General features: G+C 32.6%; 1 protein-coding gene across 1 annotated transcript in view; it reads left to right on the top strand.

The window, feature by feature from the left end:
• LOC147066252 (T-box protein H15-like) overlaps positions 1-27300 on the top strand; it is a 155060-nt gene that overhangs the window by 83036 nt on the left and 44724 nt on the right. Inside the window, exon 4 of the mRNA XM_085955742.1 lies at positions 11490-11763. Coding sequence (XP_085811868.1) covers positions 11490-11763 — 274 coding nt within the window. The remainder of the gene's footprint in view (positions 1-11489; positions 11764-27300) is intronic.

The following is a 27300-nucleotide window of genomic DNA, read 5'->3' as shown; positions in this document are numbered from 1 at the left end:
ATAGAGACATTTCATTTCTTGTAAATGTGGATGTATGAGTGGTTCCATAAATCTTTATAATGAGAAGAATATGCTTGTCTAAGGAATTTATTACAATATTTTAATTCAGGTTTACACTCTTCTAGCAATTCTGGCTTCTAGTTAGATGTAGATGTATTTATTCCTGGATTATGTACAATGCATATTTAACACAGTATGTGGAATGTCGTTAATAATTTAAAATGTGGTATGGAAAAGTGCATGTTGGGCAAAACGTGTACCTACGCGTAAAGATCGAAATAATTGAATATGATAATAAACAAAGGTGTAAGATATAGGATAGTTTGATTTCTTTAAAAGTGGAAATTGACGTATAGCTCGAAAAACTATAATCCGCGGACACACGTCTAGTCGTCTAGTGACACATATATCCAAGAGGTACAAAAAGTTCGAGATGTAGATTTAGATGTCTTTGGATCGACGAGATACCTAAATAACTACTGACATATTTCACCTCGTATTTTTATATCATATGCCAGACATTTCCACCATGTCAATCGTGGGATAGATTTTGGTTGATCGTACTATGGGAGAATATAAATTGAGTCGTGAAAATCTAAAAAGCATGTAGGTACCTATATTCAGTTGTAATACCTATAAGCGTAGTTTATCGTATTTTCGCTTAGTTTTTTCTTACCGTCACGCAGTAGGCTCTTTAAACTATAGGTGGAAAGTTTGACAATGATTGCGATAAGTGTTCAAAAAGAAAATCAAAACGTATCATTTTTACAAAGAATTTTAATTGTTTGTCGTGATCGTTAAAGGCAAGTAGAGTTGATGTTTATTTTTTAGTAATGCCTTAGTGTCCTCAACCAAATAATATAAAACATGTATTCAAGTTAAAGATTGGCAATAGAAGAGCGTGATAGATCACTACCGAGGGATGCATAGTAGGTATCTTATTATTGATCCTGTATCGAATTTCATTTGCAGGTCGCTATTAAAACTTTGATTATGGGAAATAAAATGTATTTATGTTATATCGAAGGAATGTTGCGAGTCATTATCGAAAGTGAAAAGAAACAGACTTTCAATATGGCGTGGAATTATCGCTTGTTAAAGTGGTGCTGGATTGGCTCGTGCCAATTCGCCAATTGAACGATGAATAATAATTTCTTATCGGCCTCTGTCAGTCAGCCATTAGCCAAATATTTTGCATCGTAAAAATGAAATCATCCAAGTGCTCTTTTGCGATACTATTATCAATGAATCACTAAAGCGTGAAAAACACATGCACTTGCCATTCAATCAATTGAAAATTCTAATTCAAAATAGAAGATTGATAGACATGAATGAAGATAAAAATACATTGATTCTTATTTTTTTATCAAGTCGGTCCAATCCTCGCCCATTGATGTTTTCTATCGTGGGAAAATTCCCATTTAAAAAAAAGTTGTCGGCGATTTTTGGCGAACGAAAAAAGTTATTTTCATCAAAACGTAATCAAAATAGGAATCAAATGCTTACCAAGGTTTTGTAAGATCTCTCATAACGTTCATTACGCCACCGCACACTGCATATGACCAAATACGTGGTGAATGGTGTTGAAGAAAAAACCAATAATGTTTTTACTCTAACATGTAGGTACCTATCTTTTATTTTTAATACCCGATTTTTGCGTAATAATTATATATTTAAAGTACCTATCCCAGTTTTTAAATAAGAATATTATGCATGGTTCTCTACCCAGTAGCCATCACTGCGTGGTTTGAATCAATTATCATTATTATGTACGTACCTACATACCTACCGGGTGTTTCAGAATGATTTCGGTTGATGTCGCGTTTCCTTTAACTTTTTAACTGGCGGTCTGGCCAGTCACGCCACAGTGCACGTTTACTCCGAGAAAGACGAGCGATTGCGAAATTATTTATGTTATCTTAATTCTTATTAATAAACTCTTTCTTTAAGCTCCAATGTGCTTTGTTGATACATCAATCCCGTGCAGCTTCGTTTTTGGACAAGGAAGCGTGGCACTAAAATATTTTCATTCTGACGTGTTTATAGTGTCATGGAAGGCGGTAGTGCACAAATCCCGGGTGAATATAAATGACGGGTGGAGATGGATTAACTCAAATAATTCAGCCCAATTCAGCCGGTTTTCCGCAGTCTGTCACCGACTCCCGAGTTTTGGATTTCGGGTGAGAAAACAAATATTAATATAATATACCCTCTCGCTCTATTAATACCATCCGAAATTAGAAGAAGGTTGTACTAATCGCCAACTTCCGAACCACCTTTTTTCAAAATGACAAAATTTATATGTTAAATTGACTTTGATTCAATGTGCGTAGAAAAGCTTTCATATATGATTATTTGACAATTAATGTACCTAACTCTTTTTTATGCCTCCATTATTATCGGATATTGGCGTTGATTTTCTTATAAGGGATGCAATAGGTACTGAGCTTACTGGAAATCTTACCTCGAACAATAAGACATAGAAGTGTTAGGTACCTACTAGGTTAGATACGTATTTATATAGCGGTGATTTTATTTGACGCAGATTGCGCAATCGATTACTGTATTTACAATTTGATACTGTATTTACAATTTGATAATAATTATTGATTAACATTTATAATATAAGTACTATGTACGACATTAAATTAGTATTTTTGATTCATATACTCTTAGTTCAACGTTACAAGGTTAGTTTTAAAAAGTTTGAGTTTATTATTTTTATCGTTTGTGTAAAAGATTTTGCGGTGTGTATTTCACTCTTTAATCGATTTTTATTACACGGACAAAAAGTTAATAATTGACTATATTGCATATTTTTTTTCAATAATAGGTCTTAGAAATATATTAATTAAGAAATCAAATCAACACTCGCGATTAAAGCTACAGAGTTGCATAGCCCGTGGCTGCCCTTGTCTGTCTTGCACTCATTTAGGAAAAATGTAGTAGGTATCTACATACACATTTCAACTGATGGATAGATAAGGCAAGGTAATATTTGCTCGACTAGTTTCTTGGCTGACATGAAAAAAATCACGTTGACAGCGTGAAAACGGTAGTGAATAGGAAAGAGAGGCAATATTAATAAAAAAGAAACTTTGTATTATTTAATTACCTACATATTCATGTGGATGGGTTCGGACCGCACCCAAGACATAAATAAGTAAATACCTACCTATAAATATATAAATAATAATAAAAATCAATGCACCAAAATCTTGATTATAATATGACTATACTGTAATTACGATTCATCAGCAAATTTAAAATAGGGCCTTGAATAAAGATAGTCATAGATACAACTTGAATAGGCATAATCTTTGCAACTAACATCAAATGGGCCCATAATATAACCGCCCAAATAGATACGTCCTTGTACGCATAAAATAATCCGCTAATATTATTATGTGTTATCCTCAATAATAATTATTTTTCGTTAGATGATATGATTTATGGTTTTTATTCAGTCAGTTAGTCGGGCCTCCACGTCTCTAAGCCCGCTACTGTAAATCTCGTGATCATCGGATAGTACATTTCGTTGTGTCGATATCATTTTTAGGCTGCCGATACTTTCATATTTAAAATACTTATCATTGTCTTACGTGATCGACCTATTCCAGGATGAATGCTTTTTACACATTTCTCGGTTCTTCGCTGCCGAATTTGATGGGTTTTTCGATACAGCTGGATTAAAGCTGCACTGTATACGACATACTGTCCGGTACATTATCTACTATCTCATCTGCTTCGAGCGAGACCTCTCGCGCACTCCGTACTTATCTACTATCTACGTCATTATTTTAGTACAAATTGGTTTCTTTTATCATAAATAATAGAATGAAACTTTAAAAAAAGCTACCTACACCGTTTCACTGAAAACGTATAAGTGAGAATATTGCTAATAATATATTGCATTGATTATCAGACGGTCGTAGTATGCCTCCATACATACGTGAATAGAAAAATCATATTATTATTGTAATTGTAAATCAACGCCATCTATTATTTGGTTTCATTAAACTAATTTTTCTTGGTAGTCTTTATTTATATTGTTAGTGAAAATCAATAGTAATTCTTGTTAAAACATAGCTGTTTTAAATATCATTAATACTTCTAATTAGTAAAGTTGAATTTATACTTACTATGATTTGAAATGTGTATCATAGTCTGCATTTGAATAAAAATAGATACGTTGGTCAATAAAATAGATGGAAGTATTTTATGTTAGTGTGCCGGGTATTTATTATTTTCCGTTTCCGGCAATATCCTCATATTATGATATGGTCGAATGCTGGGGACGTTTAACGTAAACTAGTCGATAATGCGCCTAATTAATTAAGCGGTTTAGTCACGCCTAATTTCCAGCGACTTAATCACAAAACAAGTCACAAAAACATAAATCGGCAATCGGATATTTATAACGTTGAATTTACGACCATTAAATAAAATAATAAAAAAAGCACACCTAAATCGAGAGATCGTTTGACAAAGATACTACTGCCATTCAATGGCATGCCAAGGAAAGGGGGTTACAAATATTTAAATTTGTGTTTAAAACAATATTTTATTATTAGGTATAGCAACAGTGTTCAAACCGAAATTTTGAAAAATAATCTCTCGGATTATTTTAATTTTACTCTCTTTGTATGAAGTGTAGGTAACTATTGTGACAGATTTCGTTTCGGTTTTTCTCAGCTTCAATATTCAATATAAGTAGGTATATTGTTATACATTCTTATATTTTAATATTGCCAAGAAAAAAAATACAATATAAACAGTTTCGTTTTCAGTAAGAGTCTACACAAAACTTTCATAACTTATATATATTATATCTCCAATACACATTATATCTAACCTACTGTATTTTTTTTATTTAATAGTAAGGATTTTTAATAAAGTATGAAACAAACAAAATTATCTAAAACTAGCCTAACTATAGGTCAGTTACATATCGCTTAGTTTAGATATTTTAATTAGCTAGATACCTAATGACAATTATATACATCATCTGTATAATCTGGAAAGTGACATCTATAATTAAATCAAATAATTTGATCTATTTAAAAGGTTATTATTGTTTTTAGAGGAACTTTTTTTGTATTAACTACTTGGTTAAAAAAAACTTTTTCTCTCTTCATATTATGATAATGACCACAAATCAGATTAATAATTAAGATATAAATGTGAAAGCCGTTTACCCTGGACAAAGGTTTTGGAGCCAGGCTACTTTTATTATTTTATGACATAATCCAAATAATACAAAGCGTGCTGATATTCCTCAAATATTGAATGCGCGTTTTGTTTACGTGAAAACTTTAATGCATATTATGATAAATACGTAACTAACTAACTTTAAAATACATTTATACAATTAATGTTTGCGACCATTCGCAACCTAGTCATATTTCAAATTGCTTGCTAAAATATAAAGAGTGAAAATCTGCCTTCGAACTTTTAATTTATAAAATTTGATTAAGTGCGTAGGTACTTTTCTATAAAGAAAAAAATACTACGCACGCCACTCCCACCAGGTAGATTCCTATCACATGTGAATTGCTTAATAAAATCGTTCAAGTGGGGATATCGGTCGTAAACTAGTCTTCGTCGAGGAACAAATTTAAACAGGCGATAAAAAAAACTTTACATCGGTAGGTGTCTGTGCTGTGCCCGGTGGTGTAATTAACTATCAATTAAGTGATAGGTGACTACTTCTTACATGGTTGTTTTTTTAGATTGCGGTCCTCGGATAGAGCATGAGAGCACAGTCATGTGTTAATCGATGAGCAATAATCTTACCTTGCATGCTTTGCGAGATTACCGTTGACAAGTTTAAACGTTGGGATAAATGTACATGTTTTGCTAACAATTCGCAATAATTGACTCATTCATTCATAATCACCACTACAGCCGTCTTCATGAAACCTTTCTGTCTTCCTCTGTCTCTTTATACACAGTTGAACGCCATAGTATTTAATCTATTTGAATATTTTGAATGGTTGGGAGTCGTCCATACTTTGGAATTGGTCCACTTCCACACGTGAGACAAAGCTAAGGTATAAGTTCTTGATTGTACCTTCCTTCCCACGTTTTCTCATCGTATATGGTTACCAAAAACCCAGCATTCCGATCCACAAATCAATGCGGTCCTGATGAGGGTTTTGCATAGTTCTATTTTAGTTTTCTTTGACAAGAGTGTTAATCGAGTGTTTGTAAAATGTAAACCGTTAAACGATTGATTATTTTAAATTCTCAACGATTTACAAATAAGAAATAAAAATTGATTGCTACAATCTAATATAACATAACTTTACCTAACCTAACCCTGGGGGTCATACATTTGGTTTTTATATGCGGATTTATGAATGCATGAGACCTACCCTACACATTGATGTGGGGTAGTCTGTGTTCTTTATCCTTTATATTGAAACGATGTTTTAATGTCTAAATTAAAACTGAATTATTCTTGTTTTTATTTTTAGTTATACTTATATGAATTTTATATTTCGTACTGAGAAAATTAATGATAATCTGTAGAATAACACTATAGAAATATTGATCAAAGACGTAAGTACCGAAGTCCAATATATTCTAATATTTTTTAATAGTATCTAGTGATTTCAATCTATTAAATTACTGGTAATAAAAATAATAGGCACATAAAATTTACGTCTGACACTGTTAATTCGTACGTAATTATTTACACGAATTCCGAGACAATAAATTGTTGACAATGTTTATCCAATGCAAGTAATTTCAATACAAACACCTACATACTATTATACTATACCTACTAATTGAACATATCTTTTCAAAGGAAATTTTTTATTGGTTTCGGACTAACTATAAATAGTTCTTTTGCATTGATGTTCGAGCTAGATTTATTTTGTGCCATTGAAGTAAATAATATGCAAGTTATATATGGCTCATTTACCTCAAATAGGTTGTGATCATATCTCACCATGGAAGCGGTCGATGAGCCTATAAAGTTTTTATAACATCCTTATAAATAAATACGAGTGGTTGGGTTACCATTTCACATACTTATGTAGGTTCGCTAAAGCTGTTATACTTAACATTTTTAACAGAATATATTTACATATTTACCATTTTAATAAGTAATTAATAATTTTTATTTACATATTAGCTATTGTGTCTGCCTTTGTGGACAGTTAGGTTCTTATTATTTATTTTAACTAAATGGTATAAGTACAAGTAAAGCTATAAGATATACAAATACTTACATATGTTTGAATAAACATTACATCGAATAGATTAAAAAGTAACTTAGAATCTTAGGTTTTCAAAGGAGATTTAATTAACAAAGGCACATGCAGCGTGTCAATAATTCATTTTATTTCAGAAGTTAAATAGAATGCATGTCATTTTTCCATTGATTATCTTGGTCGTCATACGAGAAGGTTTCATAATATTATTATATAAATATTTTTTTAAGGTAAATTATTGTTATCCATTCGATTAGGATTCGAATCTTCTTCGAAGGTCTGCACTGCCTACTTCTATCGCAGATGCTTGTATACTTGCATAATAATGTCTTAGTGTAATCTACATTTTTCGAGACTGGCGTAAACGTTATTGAGCGACCGAATTGACGCACTGATTTGAGCTTCACTTGATAATAACTCTGCTTACTAAATAGTAAATCCAATAATTCAGCACTATATAATTACATATATAGGAATAGATCAGAAGAGCGTGGAGAGAAATGTGATCTTTGGCGTCGTCTAAGGGTAGATATTGCGAGGGTGTACATCTTCCAGATCGAGTGACACCACCAAGAAAGCGACTGAATCAATAAGATCAACGCAGGATCGCTTTAGTTAGAATATAGATTCTAGTTTAAAGGAGGTTGCTGGCAATGTTTGTAATTTCACTGATCACTATTCTCAGTAATGAGGCACAGGATGTGAAGAGAGACCTACATACTATGGATGCAGTTTAGCTTATTCCTTTTTGTATACTAGTGATTGTTATGAGTATTATGGAATTGCACATTAATATGAATAATAAATACCTACTCAGTATCCACAATTTTAACTAAACTAGGAAATTCCTGCCGATGCCATATCATGTTTTCCATTTACCTACAACATAATAATATTAAAATTAATTGACTTGTGGTAAAAAATTAATATTTTGAGGATCTTTGTGATGTGGATAACAGTTTAGTCGAAAAACTCGCTAGCGGCAATTAACATCGCTTTAGTTTTTGTTTTACCTCAATCTTCGACCCGCAGGTAGAAATTCGGGACTCTCAACACCTGTTGTAATTTTTTTTTTACAAATATTCTTGAGATCATGCCGAACTCATTAGGTTTTAGGACTAATTAATCAGGAGCATATAATTAGTATTCCAACCGCTGAACATTAAAAAAGTCTAATTTGATTTTTTATAATACATTTTGTACCTAATATTATTTATTATGTGACGTAAGTTTTGCGCAGGACCTCGGTACCTACTTATTGATTGTACATTAAATATTCGTTTTAGTTAGGTACCTACCTATACATTTATTTACCAAGATGAGTTGCCTGCCTTGCATTATTACTCATACGTATTCATATTATAAAATAACGATACGATTTTTTTGCATTTTAGAATAAAATATATACCTATATTGATTTGTCTCTCTTCCCGGTCGTACTCTTATGCATAAGGAATGAGGATTGCGATCACTCTGATTTTTTTTTGAAAAATTGAAAATCTTTTGAGTGATAAAAACTCCACTGCTGTTCACCCTCTTCTTCGGTTTCCTTGAAGACTACTCAAGACCTTTACAGATTAAATGGTACACGACAAGCGATATACCTATCCAAAAATACAGTGTTTACTAATTTGTACCAACGCAGTTGTCCGTGTCACAGTTCACCGAGAGATTTTGTATCAGAAATAGATGATCGTATAGTATTGAGGTCAAATTCATGACAAAATATAACACTGAAGATACATAATAAAAACCATCGGAATACAAGTAAAATACATAAGAAAATATATACTTAGGTAAATAAATTAGAAATACATTCATATCGTATAATTTATATAAAATTCTGGTAATTCTTTATTAAATTATTACAGCGTTATTAACAGATATTGATAGGTTGGATTAGATCTAATAAAATTGGAATATTAGGTACTATCTGCAATGCTCCATGAATAACGTGTCATTTTTTATAAACCACAATGCTATACGGCAATATATTTCCGGTAAAACAGCTTACGGTGAACCGTGCTATGGTGAAATGTAACAGTAATTAAAAGGTCCGCAGCGAATGGCTTAACTGTACTGTGCGCCTTCTATACATTGAAATCTACGTCATGGCGCTGTATTTGATTACATACTGTATTACGCCACGCGCTTTTTGCATCCTGGCAGTATTGCAACAGCTTTAGTTCCAGAAATGACCGGAGTAACGTGTATGTCTCGATATAGAGCCGTAGTCTATACAGACGTTCCTTTATCTTGCGTCACCTTATGTAAAAAATTTTAATCTTGTCAATTCTAAAATTCCTTTTGACGTTAATCCGGGATGATGCAATTTTAATATTGTTCCCAGAATAACCACGGGTTGATTTCTTATCAAATGATGACGACACGAATAAGCATCAACTAAAGAAAGTCTTGCATAAGTTTCTTTATTGTTCAAATGACGTTGCACCCACAAAAATTCAAAAACGGGCATATTTCAAACCAAACAAAGTATTTAAGCACCTTATCCGAGGATCAACACCACCTGCGGTTCCCTTTTTGATAGATGTATTAACAAAGCAAAATAAATACATCCATGTCGTTTTTGTGCCGTCTGCCGTTTTTTTCGGTTGGCGATCTTATCGCTGGTACCTCCGCAGCCAAGAACCCTCGGCCGGCTATTAGGGGTGCATTAAAATCCAATGCATCAAACGATGTTTGATTTGCTATATAATTTTATTTTCTTATGGTCGTCTTCCGCCAGATAATGATTGATCACGTGTGGCTCGGTTAACGCCTCTGAATATTCACATCATGTTATTTTTTCTCGGCCAAACAGGTGAATTTACTAAATGAGTTTTTGAAGTTTGGTTTAGGATCTGAAATGAATCAATCTATCAAATGAAATGAAAATGACTTCGTTTAATATTCTGCAAACGGTAAATTAAATATTTCACAAAGGTCTCTAGAGTGAATATCTGAACTATGCACACATCTACGAATTATCCTTACCTATTTTCTATATACCTATCCATCCATATATCTCGGAATATAGATTATCAACAAACTGATGTTGTGTTTATTATAAATCTTGAATGGTGTTAAAAATACTACACTAAATAATGTGTTTCTTCTTCTTATTGTGCCATCCCCTAACGGAGATCGTCTATCATTTGGGCAATATTTGTCTATCATCTGTTACCCGGAACAGTTCGGTGGACCACTCGTACTAATCACAGAGGTTTTTAAGCCACAAAATGCGGCTTCGTTCTCTGTTACGGAGAACGCTGTACTTTTGTCCTATAATGTGGCCGAGGTACTTTTGTTGGTTCTGATACTATGCAGAACAGGGAACACATAATTAATGGGATCTGAAATACCTAACGGGTAAATACCTAACCTAAGTAACAGGCAACCGATCTCGAGTGTAGAAGAATACGGGGTAAACTTAAACACGTGTCAAGAATTTGTCATTCTAAGCTTGTCCTTCGTTCTGACTCGGTTTATGCAATGACGCTCATTTGATATTGGTGTATTTGAAGGTTGCAGCACACACTATTGCACGTCTATAATGTGTGTTTCATTTTCGTAGGACACTCACACATTCAAAACCCTGCGTCAAAATGTAGTGTATCGGGTGTTGTAACCTATCTGAATTCTATTTATTAATCTGTTCTGTGATGCATGTCATTTTCTATTTTATTGAGTATTTTATCATTTGTCACCTGGTCAGTCTAAAGAATTTTGAGCTTATATGCTCACTATACGATAAAGCTCACAATGTAAAAGGACATGTGTCGTAAACCATAGTGCAACATGTATAGAACATTTTCAAAAGTATCATGAATTACCACCAAGTAAACGCTGAAATGAATCATTACCCATCCAATTATTTTAATTATTATTATTGTTTTCTGTAAATCTCTGATGTTGATTATCAGTCGAGCTTTTATGGTTTTGAGAACCGTTGATAAATGAATACTAACAAATATTTTTACATGACGATATTTAGATATATTAGGGTCGGGTATATAGTCACTTTGTATAGAATACAAATATAAAAGAACGATAAAGCAAAACATTTTAATCGACTATGAGATAGAATATAGATAAAAAGTTGTTTCGCGTATATTTTCTGGGTGTGGATTTTAAAATTTTCTTATTTGTCACTTTTCTAACTGACCAACTCTTCAATACTAAAAACTATCAGATCTGTGTAGGTTTCCCACAAAAACAAATCGTTATACATCAAATTAATTAAATGATTTATCTCTTTTGTTTCAGACGGATGTTTCCAACTCTTCGTGTATCATTCACCGGTGTAGCAGCCGCCCAGCGATACGCTGTACTTTTAGATATAGTTCCAGTTGATGGAAAAAGATACCGATATGCTTATCACCGGTCCTCATGGCTGGTGGCCGGCAAAGCTGATCCTCCTGCCCCTGCGAGACTGTATGCGCATCCTGACTCGCCGTTCACTGGAGATCAGCTCAGAAAGCAGGTCGTCTCCTTTGAAAAAGTCAAGCTTACGAACAATGAACTGGACAAGAGTGGACAGGTAAGAGATTATTTTATGTCATCATGAGTTCTTAAGTTTGAAAGGTTAAATAGTGATATACTGGTAATACAGTTAAGTTTAAAGAACCGTGGTATTTTTACTTGTCTAATTATGTACCTATATACGTTGAAAATGCAAGATAACTCTAGAAGTAGAGAGATAGTTAAGTTCATGAATACATAATATTGCATGTTAGCATCAGCAAGTGGTATTAGAATTTATACTTGCAAGTCAGGTTCTCTCAGAAACATTTGGATACACAAAAATGCTTTGATGTTTGGCTGAGCTACAAATATATCAAGATTAAGTAGTAAAGTTCAATTTTCAAAAAGTCTTCGTCTTTAACCACTATAAAGCGGACATTGCTGAACAACGTGATTTATAACTATATTGTCGCTTTTGCATTGATATTTAGGATCATTTATTATACCTACCTAAGCCAGCTAATGCTGCAAGTTTATAGTGCGAGGATTTCCATGGCGTTTCGCTGTTGTATAGTACTGTCTCTATGTTTTAAGACATGCCATTGGTTTAGTTCATTTATTTGACACTTATCATGTGGTACATAATAATGATTGGTTTTACAACATTGGTTGCTAGCCATTTTCATATCAGATTATACGACAATCTATTTAGGTACCTGATGAATAACACGTTATATACTTAATTAAATTATATTATCAAAATTTAAGTTACATTTGGTCGTAAATTTAAATATTACGGTGTTCCCAATTGTCATTTACTTATTAAGGCTCAATAGATAATATGTCATTATAATATTTAAAAAAATGCAAAATTACACGGTCGGTAATAAATATTTCAAACAACAAAATATATTTAAATTGAAGTTGTGAAACGTGACGCTGAACCGAGTGAAAGTTTTTGTATTATTCATTCATTCCAATATTGCAAACAATATTGTTTCAGGATAGTACGTTAAGCCAATATTATTTATGCAAACGTCTTTTATAGCCATAGGTACCTTACACTTACATAATAAGTATATTGCATAGCTCATTATTTATACTTAGAACATTTCGTAGCGAATGCGTATTGAATTATGCTTAAATTAAAATAAATTAATACCCATTTGATATTATAAAGTTTTCGTCATAGACTTGCACATTAATAACTTACGTGAAAGAAGGCAATATATATTTATCTTCTTATTAACTATCGGGTATATAGGTAGGTACATATCATTACAATAATATATCTACAGTTTATTTTAATATTTAATTAACGTTGTATCTACTCACCACTGTGTACCGTCGTGGTTAATGAATAACTAAATATATTATATTTCTTTCATATTTTATGTATCCTTTTATTGTTTCTCAATTCCTTAAAATAAGTTGTGTAGCTTAATGAAAGAGAAACATGTATGTCTTTTATACTATTCTAATTTTCTTCAAATTATGCATACTATATTATGCTCGGCGGCTTGGCGGGATTGCGTGTTCGTCGTCAATTTTTCATATTTCTTCTTGATGTGTTATAAACATATGCTAACTGAGTTTCCTTTCGTTTCAACAGCAAGTGTCCTAATAACTGTGGAGAGCATGTTAAAAGTTTTATTTTCAACATTCATTAGAAGCGGCTTTACTTTCAGAGCGTTCGTAAATGATTATGAAACGATGGAGACGCTCACACGATATTATCCTAACAAATCCTTGTAGAAAGCACCTGGGGGTTTTTTAGTTCTAAAAATTGCCGTAATCACATACTATTGTGATAGGTATCATAGGTATTGGTTAATCTGCAAATATGTATATTTCAGTCCCACTACCGTTTAAAAAAAAAGATTTTTTTTTCGGTTAGGTACAAGTTCAAACACGCGCGTTAACATGATTTTACTCCCTACTTCAGTTATAGTTTGTCAATTTATGGCTACGTCTGTATGTTGTAGCTTAACCACTGGGAAATGCCAAAAGAAATGGCGTACTTATTTCAAAAAAAAATACTACATTATTCTTAGTTTTATAATTATTATAAAACAATCATTATTCGTCAGATGTTTATCACACTTGAATAGTCCATATTTTGAATATTAAAATGCCCAATTCTTGTCAAATTTGGGATCACAGAGATTATCAATGTAATTTTTTATCGTAAATATTTCACTATAATAATGTCAACATAAATTTTACTAATGGTTTTATAAATGCGTTTAAAAATTAATAAATGTAAAAAATCTTAACACCACTGCACATGGATGTACCTACTGACATATGACTATATTCTAAAACATTAGGAATACTATTTTATGTAATAAAATACTTTATGCAGTCATCAAATGTTTAAAATAAATATAAAGGATAATAAGGTTTCAAAATTATATAAATAGATTATCTACAACGTTTAAGGAATGTCCAGGATCATGCTTTGAAAATACCATAAAAGCTCCATTTTGACCTATGCGGCGCATGTCCCCCCTTAAGTGTTAAGCTATAGTATTGAGAAAAATGCACCTAGACATTTTAATTAATACATAATATGTTTACATACATATTGACCAATTGACCCGTAACCGTCAGGTTGAAGTGATTTTTGATCCTATAAACACTATTGTAGTAGAATATCTCAATTTTACAAATGCCCATAAATTATTATCGTAACAGTAAATGAAAACATTAAGTATATTATAAGACAAATGATCTTACCTTAGGTATTTCAAAGCATTTTTTTTTTAAATACGAGAGTGGGATACTCAAATATTTAGTCTGTAATAACACGTGTACAATATTATAATGAATCTTTCCCGATAATAGGTATCTAATAATTTTAACTTGATAGAAAAAATAACAAGAATCTAATAGTAAATTTCCGAGATTGTATTAATTTGATTAAATTTTCTGACGGGTGTAAATGGTTTGTAATTTTTCTTTGTCAAAAATAAATGAACAAGTAGCAAATTTTCGGAAGTTTTCCTCATTTAAAAAAAAGCGTAGGTGTCGAGTTATAGATATACCTATGAGATATGACCACTCATGAGGTTTTTGTTTATAGAAAAGTAAATGTTTATATTAAAAAAATGATCGTTCAAACCTTAGCCTTTTATTGTATACAAGAATGATTGTCTATGACCTACGTGGATGCGTCACAATTTATGAAATTTATTTGAATAATATTTAATACTGCGTTATATCCAACATTATTATGAAGCTGGTGACATTGGATATGTGGCTACCATCTCCATTTCCAGCAGTGGCGTTGTAACAAACTTAGTAGATATTATGTTTATCAAAAAAGCAAATAAAATTATTTTTCTCCTAAGTATTATGCACCTAATTATTTCAAGTAAACGGAAATATATAATATATAATCATTAAAGTGCATAGGGATAAACACTAAGTATCTTACTATAAGTGTTGCAATTAAAGTAAACTAAAAATATTATTATTAGGTACTATATCTGATGAGTCTTCGGGGTCACCAATCTGAAGAGATGCTAATAGTGGCTTGACTCCTAAACCAAGTACTCCTAAATATGTGTAGTGATGTATCAATAGTCTAAGGTTGTAGTGGTGTAGATTGCGTCGGCAAGGTACAGGATACCAGTAAGATAATTGATTGAAACACTTAGATACATTAACTTAATTTTCTGTTATGAATTATTTTCATGGAATACTATGCAACGGTTAATTAAGTTAGTTTTGTTTATTTAGTTTAACGTCATCGCCGACGGACACTGTGGCTCGAGCGAATTATAAATATTGACACTGTATGTGTTTAGAAATATTATATCCTTTTGCTAGAATACAACACAATAATGATTCTACCAATTGATTCAAATAACTATATAGATAGAGTATATATGACATTGTAGGTACTAGCTTTGTCTAATACTTATTCTGTGAACCCGTTCTTGACTATGGCTGTATGAAACAGAGAACAAAATCATACTTTCAATTAACCAAGTACCTACTTAAACACAAACACAAATCTAAACCTAAACACAAACAAATAAGTAGTCACCCCAGTTTTAAAAGTGTGATTTATTAGTTTCGATTAAATCGAGTTTGATGATTGAATCCAAATACATCGATTCTGGTGTATCGGGAAGACTTAATTCAATTGATAAAATATAGCAAATTCTACTGACAGATGATCAAAATTACACACATATTTTATACTTAATTGATGATAATTACTAAAAAAAAATTCTTGTACCTTGTTGAAACGAGTTGATAATGTACTAGGTACTAAATATTTTTAATTTATACATCGAGTTTTTCCCAATGCCTTAAATTCTCATTCGTACATGCAACATAACAAGGGCAAAATAAATCATTCCTTGCTTCCAACATGAAAAGATTCCCGACCCGTGTGATCATAATATAGTACTTAGTTATATTATACATTTTCCGCAGTGTGGGGGCGCTATATGCTAACATTTCACATACCATTCAATACTTTTTATACTCCGATGAGCTTAGTTCTAAATTCGAACACTAGACAATCACTGAATCATATTATTATTATAGTATATAGGTAAATATCTGCGGCCTTTCCTGGGCAGCCACTGGTTCGTACCTTGTTGCATGCCACTCCTCAAATTCCTATTCACTGCGTATCCGTAAAATCAAATAAACTTGTTCGAATGCCACCGGCGGGTAGCGACATTAAGGTGCAAATCAAAATGTAAAAAAAAACAGGTAGTTATTATCTATTACCGGATATCTGATATCCACATTGTTCGCCAACAAAATTAATTGAATATTTGACACATCAGTGCCGCATTATTATATTTTCAGGGCCCAGAAATTATTTTAGTAATTACATTTTTACCAATGTTATGTATATCAGCAATATTCTAAGAAAAAAAATGTGCAATATCCTAAAAGTGTAAGATATTTCAAGTACTTATATTTGATTAATGATTACTAAATTTGTAATTCAATGATTCATTTTTTGTGGTTGTAAAGTTAAAGAAAATTTAAGTATCTTAATAAATTAGTAAGGAATGTAAAATATCATTTAGTAATATGTATTAGTTTTATTTATTTGAAATATCTACTCGTAGATACTATAAATTACCTACTCTCTCGATAGTTTGAAGATTGTCACACTAAGGATAGAAAATTTTGACCAACTTTTTTAGGGTTGGCTGAATTGGATAAAATCATGTTACAAAACGTGATATAATTGGCTTATTTATTTGCAATAATTAGTATTTATCTTATGCATACCGTTTTGTTGTTGTGCCTAAATGTCTAACCTATCTTTAACTAGGTGAAAATATATTTTTTTGTTTTATTTAAATTAGTTCGGATCTGCCTCTAAATATCATAATAGATAAATATTATTTAAATCAACTATTATTAATAGAAATAAACACATTCGGTTATGAACATCGATTTATATCTTCAAATCGTTTCATAAAATCAAGTTTTCATTGAAAAAAATCCATTATTCAGCATCCCACTGTTTATCGACGAAATGTATTTTTGACTGCGATAATTTATTGTGCATGCTCACTACCATTCGAAAATCGAATGTTATAAACTTTTTTTAATCTATGGCCATCCAGCTGACAGGCTATCAAACGGTGTCAGTTTGCGCGAATTGCGGAAAGTTATTTAGAAGGATTAACATAATTTGTTATGTTAATGGTTTGTTTGCTTTGCGTATGTATGTACAGTGGCACTCAGCGGGCATTTTCACTTCATCGATGACATATCGGACATATTTTTTGACCCCGCTTTAATTTTATCAGGCATTTTAATCCTGTGTGTGAAAAATTCTTTTAGCTCGAGTGCATAAAGTCAAACGGTAGCTAAAGACGTTATGGCGATATTACACCTCCAGACTCAAATCGTATTTCTGGGTTAAATATTCGTAAAGTAATTAATAATAATATATTATTGTCTTTGCAAATAAATTCGGTTTATATAATGATATTATAGTACCTACCTATATCTTCTTCTTTTTCTTGTGAAAATTATTCACATTGTGAGTCTTTGTTTCCTCTAAAATCCGCCCACAAGAATCCTTGACATACACGGCTTCTGTCCAGTTTTCTATTCCCGGTATTTAAAGAAAGCTCTCAAAGTTATCCATCCATATTGTACGTAGTGTTGGAGCAATACTTATACTGTTATCAGACTTTCGAAATAAGATTTCGGAATATACTAATATTGTCTTAATTTAGGCATATCGTTAATTTATTATAACTATTATGATTATGATATTGTCTCTCTCTTCTTGGTCGTGCACTCATGGCTGAGGATCGTGACCACATTTAAATTTTGCCATCCTTTGAGCGACCAAGACTTTCCATCCTTCTCGATCTTCCGCTTCTCTCAGGGCAGAATGGATGGTGCCCCCAGTCAGCTCTTTCACTTGGTCGCTCCATCGCGCAGACGCTCTTCCTCTGCTTCGCCTTCCCTGGAGGCTACCCAAAACTACCAGTCTCTCCAGGTTGTCCGGTCCGCGCCTGACAATATGTCCAAAAAACTGCAGAATTCTTCTCATACATATCGTCGAGAGCCGTTCCTTTATCTTCAGTCCCTGGATGATTGACTGGTTCGTCCTGTGCTCCGTCCAAGAAATGCGAAGCATTCGGCGCCAACACCATATCTGAAAGGCATCAATTGCCTTCCGTTCTCTTACCTTCAGGGTCCACGACTCGACTCCGTATAGGAATATCGAGAACACTAATGTTTGCACAAGCATCATTTTTGTGGCAATCGAAATTCCCCGATCCTTCCATATAGTGGTAAGGCGTGTCATCGCACTTTTTGCAATTTGTGTGCGCCTTCTTATTTCCGCTTCGCATCCGCCCTTTCCACTGATGGTCGATCCAAGATATACAAACTCGTCGATTGTTTTGAGGTTTTGGAGTGTACTTGATGTTGGTAGAAGGTTGGCCCGATCAACAACCATTAACTTGGTTTTATTCCTATTAATAAGGAGGCCGTATTTGCGACTCTCTTCCTCTACCCGGTGTAGCAACTCTGTGAGTTCTCTTTCATCAGCAGCGATTAGTGTAATGTCTAATGTAGTCTAATGCATAATGTATCTGCTAACTTTTTTATGCAGGGTTCCGATATATTTATCTGATTTTCACAAAGCTTGGGTATTTCTATGACTGTTTCACGGTTACTACAACTTACTGTTTCATGACTACTACACTAGGTACTGTAATTGAGCATCATGGTATGATGTAGTATTAAAAAAAGAAAGTAGATTTAGGTAATAAGAATAATGAAAAGAAAATTCTTGGTGATTATTGATATATGGAAATTGTATATGGTTCCGTAACGTGTGCCATACTAAACTTATAATTTCTGACCTACACAGATTTGAGTTTAGTTGATGTGAAACGCAATGATGAGAGGGTACATTTTTTACTGAAAATACCTTTCAAGCTCAATGTGGTTTATTATGCATATATTTTTCATATTTTTATTATGGAGATAAAACTAATGTTTACTATTATTCCTATATTGTTGGAATGTATACCTATTTTGCGGAACATGGTGTAGAGTGCATTATATACCTACCTATATGGTGGGTAGAATTCTTTATCAGTTATTTTTATCACCTGTGAAACATTTTAGAAACACGAACTCATAAATTGAATTGATTGAGAGCGCGAGATATAATGTCCGAGATAACTTTGCATGAAGTTGCATGACAGACAAGTCGTCCCCAAGCAATCTATAAATTAAATTAAGTAGTGCGTCTGCCAAATCACACATCGTTATATGCCTGTTAATTTACATCGGATTCATTGCGAGGATTTTAGTTTTTTTTTTGACTAAGGTTATTTAAGTAATCTTGTCAAGATAGGTTTGTCCGTAAACATTGACCATTGTATAAAAAGTGATCACAAATATTTTTGTTTACTTTAAATAGGTCGTTTATAATGTTTTTGTTATGAAAAGGATCATGTTTTTTTTTTATTACACTACAAATGAAAAACATATGTAAATGATTGACAAACGTTGATTGTTGTTTTTATTTAATAAAACGCAATTTTTTTTATAGTATTTATTCCACTATAAGAATAAGTACTATAAAAAAAATGCGTTTTATTAAATAAAAACAACAATACAATGCAGTTCCACCATGAATTGGCAGTTAACAAAATAAAAGAAAAAAAAGACAAACGTTGAATTCATAGAATACCTATAATAATATGTTTGCAGGTATGAGTATGTGAAGCGCCACAACCATTCGAAAAATCGCATTTTAACGAGATTTTGTATGACGACAGAAGTTTTACAGACTTTTGTATATTTTTATGGACAACTGTATCTTGGTCTGGACTGGGTATTGTACATTTTGAAAGAGCTGTTTAATTTAAAAAATACAATTTTCTATTAGATGTTTTAGATAGATTACAGTGATTACACATTGACTGATTGAACAGTTTAAAATGGAAAATATTATCAGTAAAAAGATGTTTCACACTTTGTGTTTCTAGTGTCATTATAAATACTCCTCTTCAATTGCAACATGCACTATTTTTTAAAGACTTATATACCTACATACTTATGTAATGTGGAGGTACATGTACCAGGATTTTCAATTAGAGAACATTAAGCGATTTGACAGCAGTCGTAAGGGTATACCTTAGGTAAAATTATACTCATATCTCGAATGCCAGTTCTGGTAATCATAGTTTTACAGCATTTTGGAGCACGCACGTAATAATATGTTGACAAGTACGTAACATACATTTATCTTACATAAAATCAATTCCTAATAACAGAAACCTCATCGCTAGGCGGTCAAGAAACACGTAGACTTATTTATAAAGCCAATAAAAAAGAAATTAAAAAAAAAATAACATGTGTAACGTAACTAGACATCACAGAATGGGAAAGGTTAACTATGTGTTCATGAAATTTTCCGGAGGCGAATATCTCGTATTCTATTACGGAGGTAGTCGTCCCTCCGGCGGCGACAACGAATTTGTCGTCGCTTTAAGTCGCCGCTACTGCCGCCCGCCCGCAGGTCATTACCGCCCGCCCATCCCGACCGCCCACCGAGTGCACCTTGTCTACAATCCGCCTACTCAGTGGTGCTCGCAAGAAGCCACTGACGAAAATTAACTGGGATCACTAACTACCGTTGTAGTGAGTCAGTCAGTCACTTTGCTTTATTTTTGTTGACAACTACCCTAGTTTGGGATTATTTTTTTCAGTATATTAATTATGTAATGTGTTTCGTAGAAATTTGACCAAAGAAGATAGCAGCTTGAAATAAGAACATACCTATTAACTTAAAATGCATTTGAAACAACTGATTATTTCTATGATATGGTAAAAGTTTTCCATATTTTCAATCGATCTATAGGTATAATAAATACTCCGGGATTTAAAAAAATGAATATGTAAGAGTTTATCCATATATTTTATCTGGCAAAAGATAAGCTAATGTACCACATTAATACAGTGTCTATAAAATTATTTTCTTAGATCTGAAAAAAAATGTCGAACATGATCTTGAATATGTATGGAGTGATCTGTGATGTGAGCCGTGAGAGAAGTGTCTCAAAAACCTATACATATATATATAAACAAATAAATTGATGAATAAATATAAGTAGGTATGTACCTAAAAGTTAAGTGGAATCGAAATATATAAAAACTGCGAATTTAGTGAGATAAAACCAAGTGACACATAGCGCGTCGACTGTCTTAAAATATTGAAGGTGCGTTATGCATACGTGACAAACTTTAATGCATATTATGAAACATAGATAAATATTGAAAATAGCATATTTTTTTTACCGTATCCGATAGGGTATGTCGGTTTCCATTAATTTTGTTTTCCCTAATATTCTCACTCCGTAGTCCGTAAGAATAGTAGGACAGAAAAGACGTTGCAAGTACCTACCTAAAAATGATTCTTTCTGATGACCCTTTATTTATCTATATCAATAAATTTAAAACTGATAAATGTTATGAATTTCTTAATCGCCTACAAAGTATGCTACAAATCCAATTTGTAACTATATTAAATTGACAAGATAATCCCCGCCGCATTTGGATTATTATTGTAAAAAAGTAATGTTTTTGAATACAACATTGTTGCCGTTTTCAATTACGGCATTAAATCCTCAAGATCTCCCCATGCTGGCAGTGATAAAGCATATTATTTATCGCTTCGTGATGAGTTTCTTGCATGTCAAGGGTATGCATTATGCATTATGCATCACGACACTACCTGTACTCGGATGCATCTATTATCTGCGAAATATGAGAACATACGTATTCAAAGAAAAACTGTTGTATTCGAAGATAGTCGACTTTTTATCTACGTAAAAATATATAACGACTAAAACAAAGTGATGTTTTGTCATTAAAATATCAACACCTACAATACTAGTATCAGATACTACTCTGACAAAAATTACATTGTATGGTTGTGTAAGTCAAACTTTTACTTTACAACGACGCTTTTGTGACGAATACTATGCCACGTAAGCGCTAAGTTCGATAATTTTGACAGAAAATATGACGTAGTTGGAAAGATGCTGAGCGAGAAAAAACGATGAAATAGGCTTCATGTAAGAGCATTCGGAAATTATAACGGTTTCAATAATTAAATTTACCCTAAGTTATTTGTGCGCAATATATGAAAATGCGGTACTAGTCGGTTTACGGGAAGTCAGGCTGGAATCGCGCTTATTTTCATAGTAGATTTTGGAAAAATTCATGAATTCAGGAATGAAAACCTAACCTAACCCAACAAATAATTCAGTATATCGGCTATTTTCAAAAATTGTTTGCCGCTGGCATCCCTTAAACCGACAAGAACCGAAATCGCAATCTGCGCAATATCAAGGTTAAGTTGGTCTACTTCTACTATAATAAATTATTGTTAACTACATATTGACAGTGCTTAGGGGGTTATAGTGCTACTAGAGACATCTGGCGATGGAATACGAAAGATGATACATGATTTACTTGATATATTTTATTGGCAATAACATGCAATGTCATTGATAACATGATTTTAAAAATAATCAATACGTATATAAAACAGTAGTACCTACACTTTTCTTAGTATTACATATAAAATTATAGGTATTTTTATCATTAAAATGTAGTTAAAAAGTTTTCTCTAATGGCGTATCAGCTAGAGTTTTGTATTGTATTGTATTTTTTGAAATTTAAAAAAATCATTTTTTGCAAATAAAAATAAGAAACCGAGCTTTAATAATAATAATATGGTAATAGTAATTACAATCGATGAAAAGAATTACAATCCATTTTATTTAGTGTATGTTTATTTTATGGAAAAGGGTTTCATGAAAATCTGGTAGCTTTGATGATTCAGAGAACCATTGATATACATATAGGTACGTTTCATACAAAGCTAAGGTAGGAAGAAATTTTTTAGATGTATGTAGGTATAAGTAAATCAGCATAAAGTGTCACTATAACTGATTCGCGGGTGTATTATAATTGTTTGCTGCAATACCTGTTTCAATAACTGCAAGCCGCTTTTACCATGCTAACGGTTCCACTGTATACCTACTGATTTACCCTGTAAAGTGTTATTTGTACACGATAATTCGCAAGCAAGCAACACGTAAATAGTATAATTGCACGATGGGCTTATTTTATATTGCAACTCACTTTCATATCGGCAGCGTTGTGCCGACTTCGGGTAACTTAATAACCGTCGTTGAATGCATTTGTTGTGTTTAATCGCCGAAGCAAATCGACACTAGGTGATTACTAATTGCATATTAGGTAGCTGGTAGATGCATGTCTATTTTATTGTCTGGTATAAGTACATACTCTTTTTAAATACGTCATGTAAATTGGTCTTAATTTGAGTGCATTCACTTTTACGATAGCCGCATAAAAACATCTTTCATTCTTTGCATGAAAACCTGACCTGAACAGCCAAAATATACCTATAAACATATTAAATTTTTCACTCTATTTTTCTGACATTTTGAGCGCATTTAGCCATCAGCTTATTCCCGAAATAAAATTAGCTAAGGCCAAATTATACTAGCAGATTATCTACCACGATCGTCTGCGCCAATCGCCACCAATTATTACGAAAAAAATGTCACTTTGCACCGTTCACACGAGTCGTGGGCAAAATAGAATTATTCACATTTTTCAATCACGAATCAATCATTGACAATGATTTGAGTTACCCCATCTCCACCCGCCATGTATATGCAGCCGCGATTTGTGCACGTTCGTTTGCCATGATGATATAAACGTGAAAATATTTTAGTGCCACTGTGTCCAAAACGAAGCTGTATGGGACTGATGTAGCAACCACGCACCCTGGTGCTTAACAAGAAAGAGTTTAGAAAATTAAAAAGAATTTTGACTTGCTCTACCATCACCATACCATATCTTTAGTGAGCCGACGTGTTCTCGATAAAAATAGAAATCATTCTATTTTGGTTACTATTCTAGGGAACGATCCAAAATGGCTCTACTACTGCAATGTGACAGTATTAATTATGTCTACAAATTCCCATATTAAAAAAATAATTACTAAAAGTTAAGATAATCGTTAAATAATCATTTAGTATAGTATATTTTCTACTAGAATCATTCTAGAGTGGCATCATGGGAATGGTAAAATCGATTCGCAGTTGTATTGTACCTATATTAGTATTGAAGTTAAGTAGTAGTTAGTAGTTAGTTAATTAGTAAACAATACCTACCGATAAAACTGTTAATCGCTCTTGCTTTACCCCCTGTGCCACTGTAAAACGATTTCAGCTAACTAACTTATATTAATACAAGAAATCGTTTAAAACGCATTTTAGCAAGGATTAGTATGTGTATATAATATGTATCTAGAATATCTAGATTCATATAACTATGAAAACCATTGTTTTAATATAATACATTTTACGTTTGTAATATAAATATGTAGGTAGATACCTACATTGTTTTGCTGAAAACACCTTCATGATTTCTTTATTTAACCGAACGCCTTTCCACTTGTGTCCCAACCGTTGACAATCTCGTGAAAACTCGTCGCCGAAATAAGATATACCCATTACCAGTCACGTAGTTTCGTGCTACGTGTAAGTATACCTCGGCGAGCACAATGCCCGTAAGCAAGCGTAACGGTGCCAAGAAAACAGACGTAGCTTTTCCGTAACCCTCGCTCGGCGGCCATCTTGTTGCCCCCTCCCGTCCTCCGGCCGCACCCCCGGTTGCCAGGCAACGCCCCACCCCACCGGATTTCCACCCCCGGTCGTGTCTTCGCCCCAATGACAATATTCGCTTTTTTCCGACCCCGCGTTTTGTCTGCGCGACCCCTCGGAAATTTAATTCAACCCCGTAATTTGAGTGGCGCTTGGTGGCTCGTTTTGTTCATTTTTTATACGGTTTTGTTTGGAGATAAACCTACCCTTAAAGGAAGCGGCTGTAAAGGGCGTTAACGGCTTTCGGATATAATTTGTATGACATGCGTGCTTTGTAAAAATAATTGTGTTGAGTAGACATCCCTTATGCATCTATATTAGATTGCCTAGGTGCGTCGAGTGTATATTATATAACAATATGATAAAACATAAAAGTCTCATAGTTAAAGTAGAAAGAAAATGAAATATAAAAAATGAAATAGTAAATTTCCATTTTCAACCCAAAACAGAGCACGCTGGCCTCCACATGATGAAGGTTATATAAAAAGACTTCTTTTATGAGGACTCGTTGTATTCATACGCTTAATTCTATGAGTCCTTATACTGCATCAACACCCAATCACCGTGGGTGGGTGCAAATATGCAGAGATTGTAATAAGAGATTTCACATGTAAATTATAGTTCAATTAATAACATTTAAATTTAGTAATTTTTAGGTATTTATCGTTTCTTATAATAAAAGAGAATTTAATAATTTTACTCTAATGTAGCCATATATTTTTGTTAAGAATTATTCACGTTCTAACCTGTAATTATTAATTTTAACTGCCTGTTTTAAAGAAATTAATGGCTCAATACAATAAGTCTATTATTTTCAAAAACGTTTTCCGATACTTCATCTTCTATTCTACCTGTATAAATATTTAATAGCTGTCTGTTTTCCTTGCGTGAATTTTAAATCAATGTAAAACACAACAATTTAAAATTTCCCCCCGTTTAAAAATTATAAATTTGTAATCAAAGTAAAAGGCAATTATGGTGATTGGAAATGTCGTGGCTTTTGCTTTCCAACTGGGGGGTGTAGGTAAATTGCCATCAAAGTTTTATTGTCGTTTGTCAAAAACACTTTTACTTAATTAAGGGCTGGGAAAATTTTATCGTATTTCATTCATGAATTGCTTACGTAGATTCCATAATATGGAGTATATTATACTTTTAATAATAATTTCAGTGAGAACTTACTAAGTTATAAAACAAGATGCTTTTTAGTGTATCAATGACATGTGTTATCCTAGTTTTTCTGATTTCTACAAGACGTGCATTTAAAAGAAATATTAACTCGTCTATCCACATTATCATCGGACCTATTACCTAATTGATTGAATTTATTCCTCGAATGTCCGCATTTCTAGAATTCTAAATTGAACGTTTCTACTCTGATACCAATTTCATAACAACGTTTCGATTCTACTACAGCGTTATTGGCGTGGTTTAATATAGTGAGGATTTACCTCTACTGCTTGTTGTAGCTGAATCTACGGCCTACGGCCTACGCTATACCTATAACTCCTACAATTAGGTATTCCTTCATTGTCTGATAGAAGTAGCGGTCGGTAAAACATTAGAGTTCATTCATTTTCTACTCGCATATGACGTGTGATGTTATTGTATTTATTTCCTGCTATATTTTGAACATTATAAATTCAATACGTTCACAATATAAGTAAGTATGTATTTAAAAAAAAAAACAAAAAAAAAAGAATTCGTTACAAAATAAATACCTAAATAACGTATGAGCAAGAAATAAGAATACAAAATAATAATAATGATAATAGTCAGAATATCGAATGAGTTAATTTACATACGTTATTTCAAGAAAAAATCATAAATAACATACATGTAAGTATTCTAAGTTCATATTTACCAGCGGCTATCTTTGACGCAGATGATCCAATCGATTCGTTAGATAATTTAAAAAGGGGCCTTGAAACACGTCAAACCAGTCATACAATTATTGAATTATAACCAAATTCTCAATGTCATTTTAATGTTAGCGTCGGTTCACCTGACAAAATGCGCTACGCAAAATTGAATATATAAATAAACACACGACGAATTTTGGTTGAATACAGATTTCGAGTGCATGATTTGTGTCCTTTTGCATTATTATTTATTATCTTACAACTGATGAAATATTTCGTTTACGCCAACAATATTCATATCCAAGTTCCAAATATCCCAAATAAATTTATTTACAATACATACTCACCGCTCGTTAAAAGAAAATCTGTATTTTATTTAAATAATGAAAAACATATTATTTACTTATACCCAAGATCTCTACGTCATCTAGTACATAAGTTTATTTTTATTTCAATAATAAATTTAGACACACAATATAGTGAAATATTATTACAGTGGTTCATATTATGAAAATAATAAAT

This window comes from Rhyacophila brunnea, unplaced genomic scaffold (genome assembly GCF_057557595.1).
Source record: "Rhyacophila brunnea isolate RB1 unplaced genomic scaffold, BYU_Rbru_1.0 scaffold_5, whole genome shotgun sequence".
NCBI lineage: Eukaryota > Metazoa > Arthropoda > Insecta > Trichoptera > Rhyacophilidae > Rhyacophila > Rhyacophila brunnea.
Note: the sequence above shows the minus strand (reverse complement) of the source record. Positions and strands in the feature narration are given on the sequence as shown.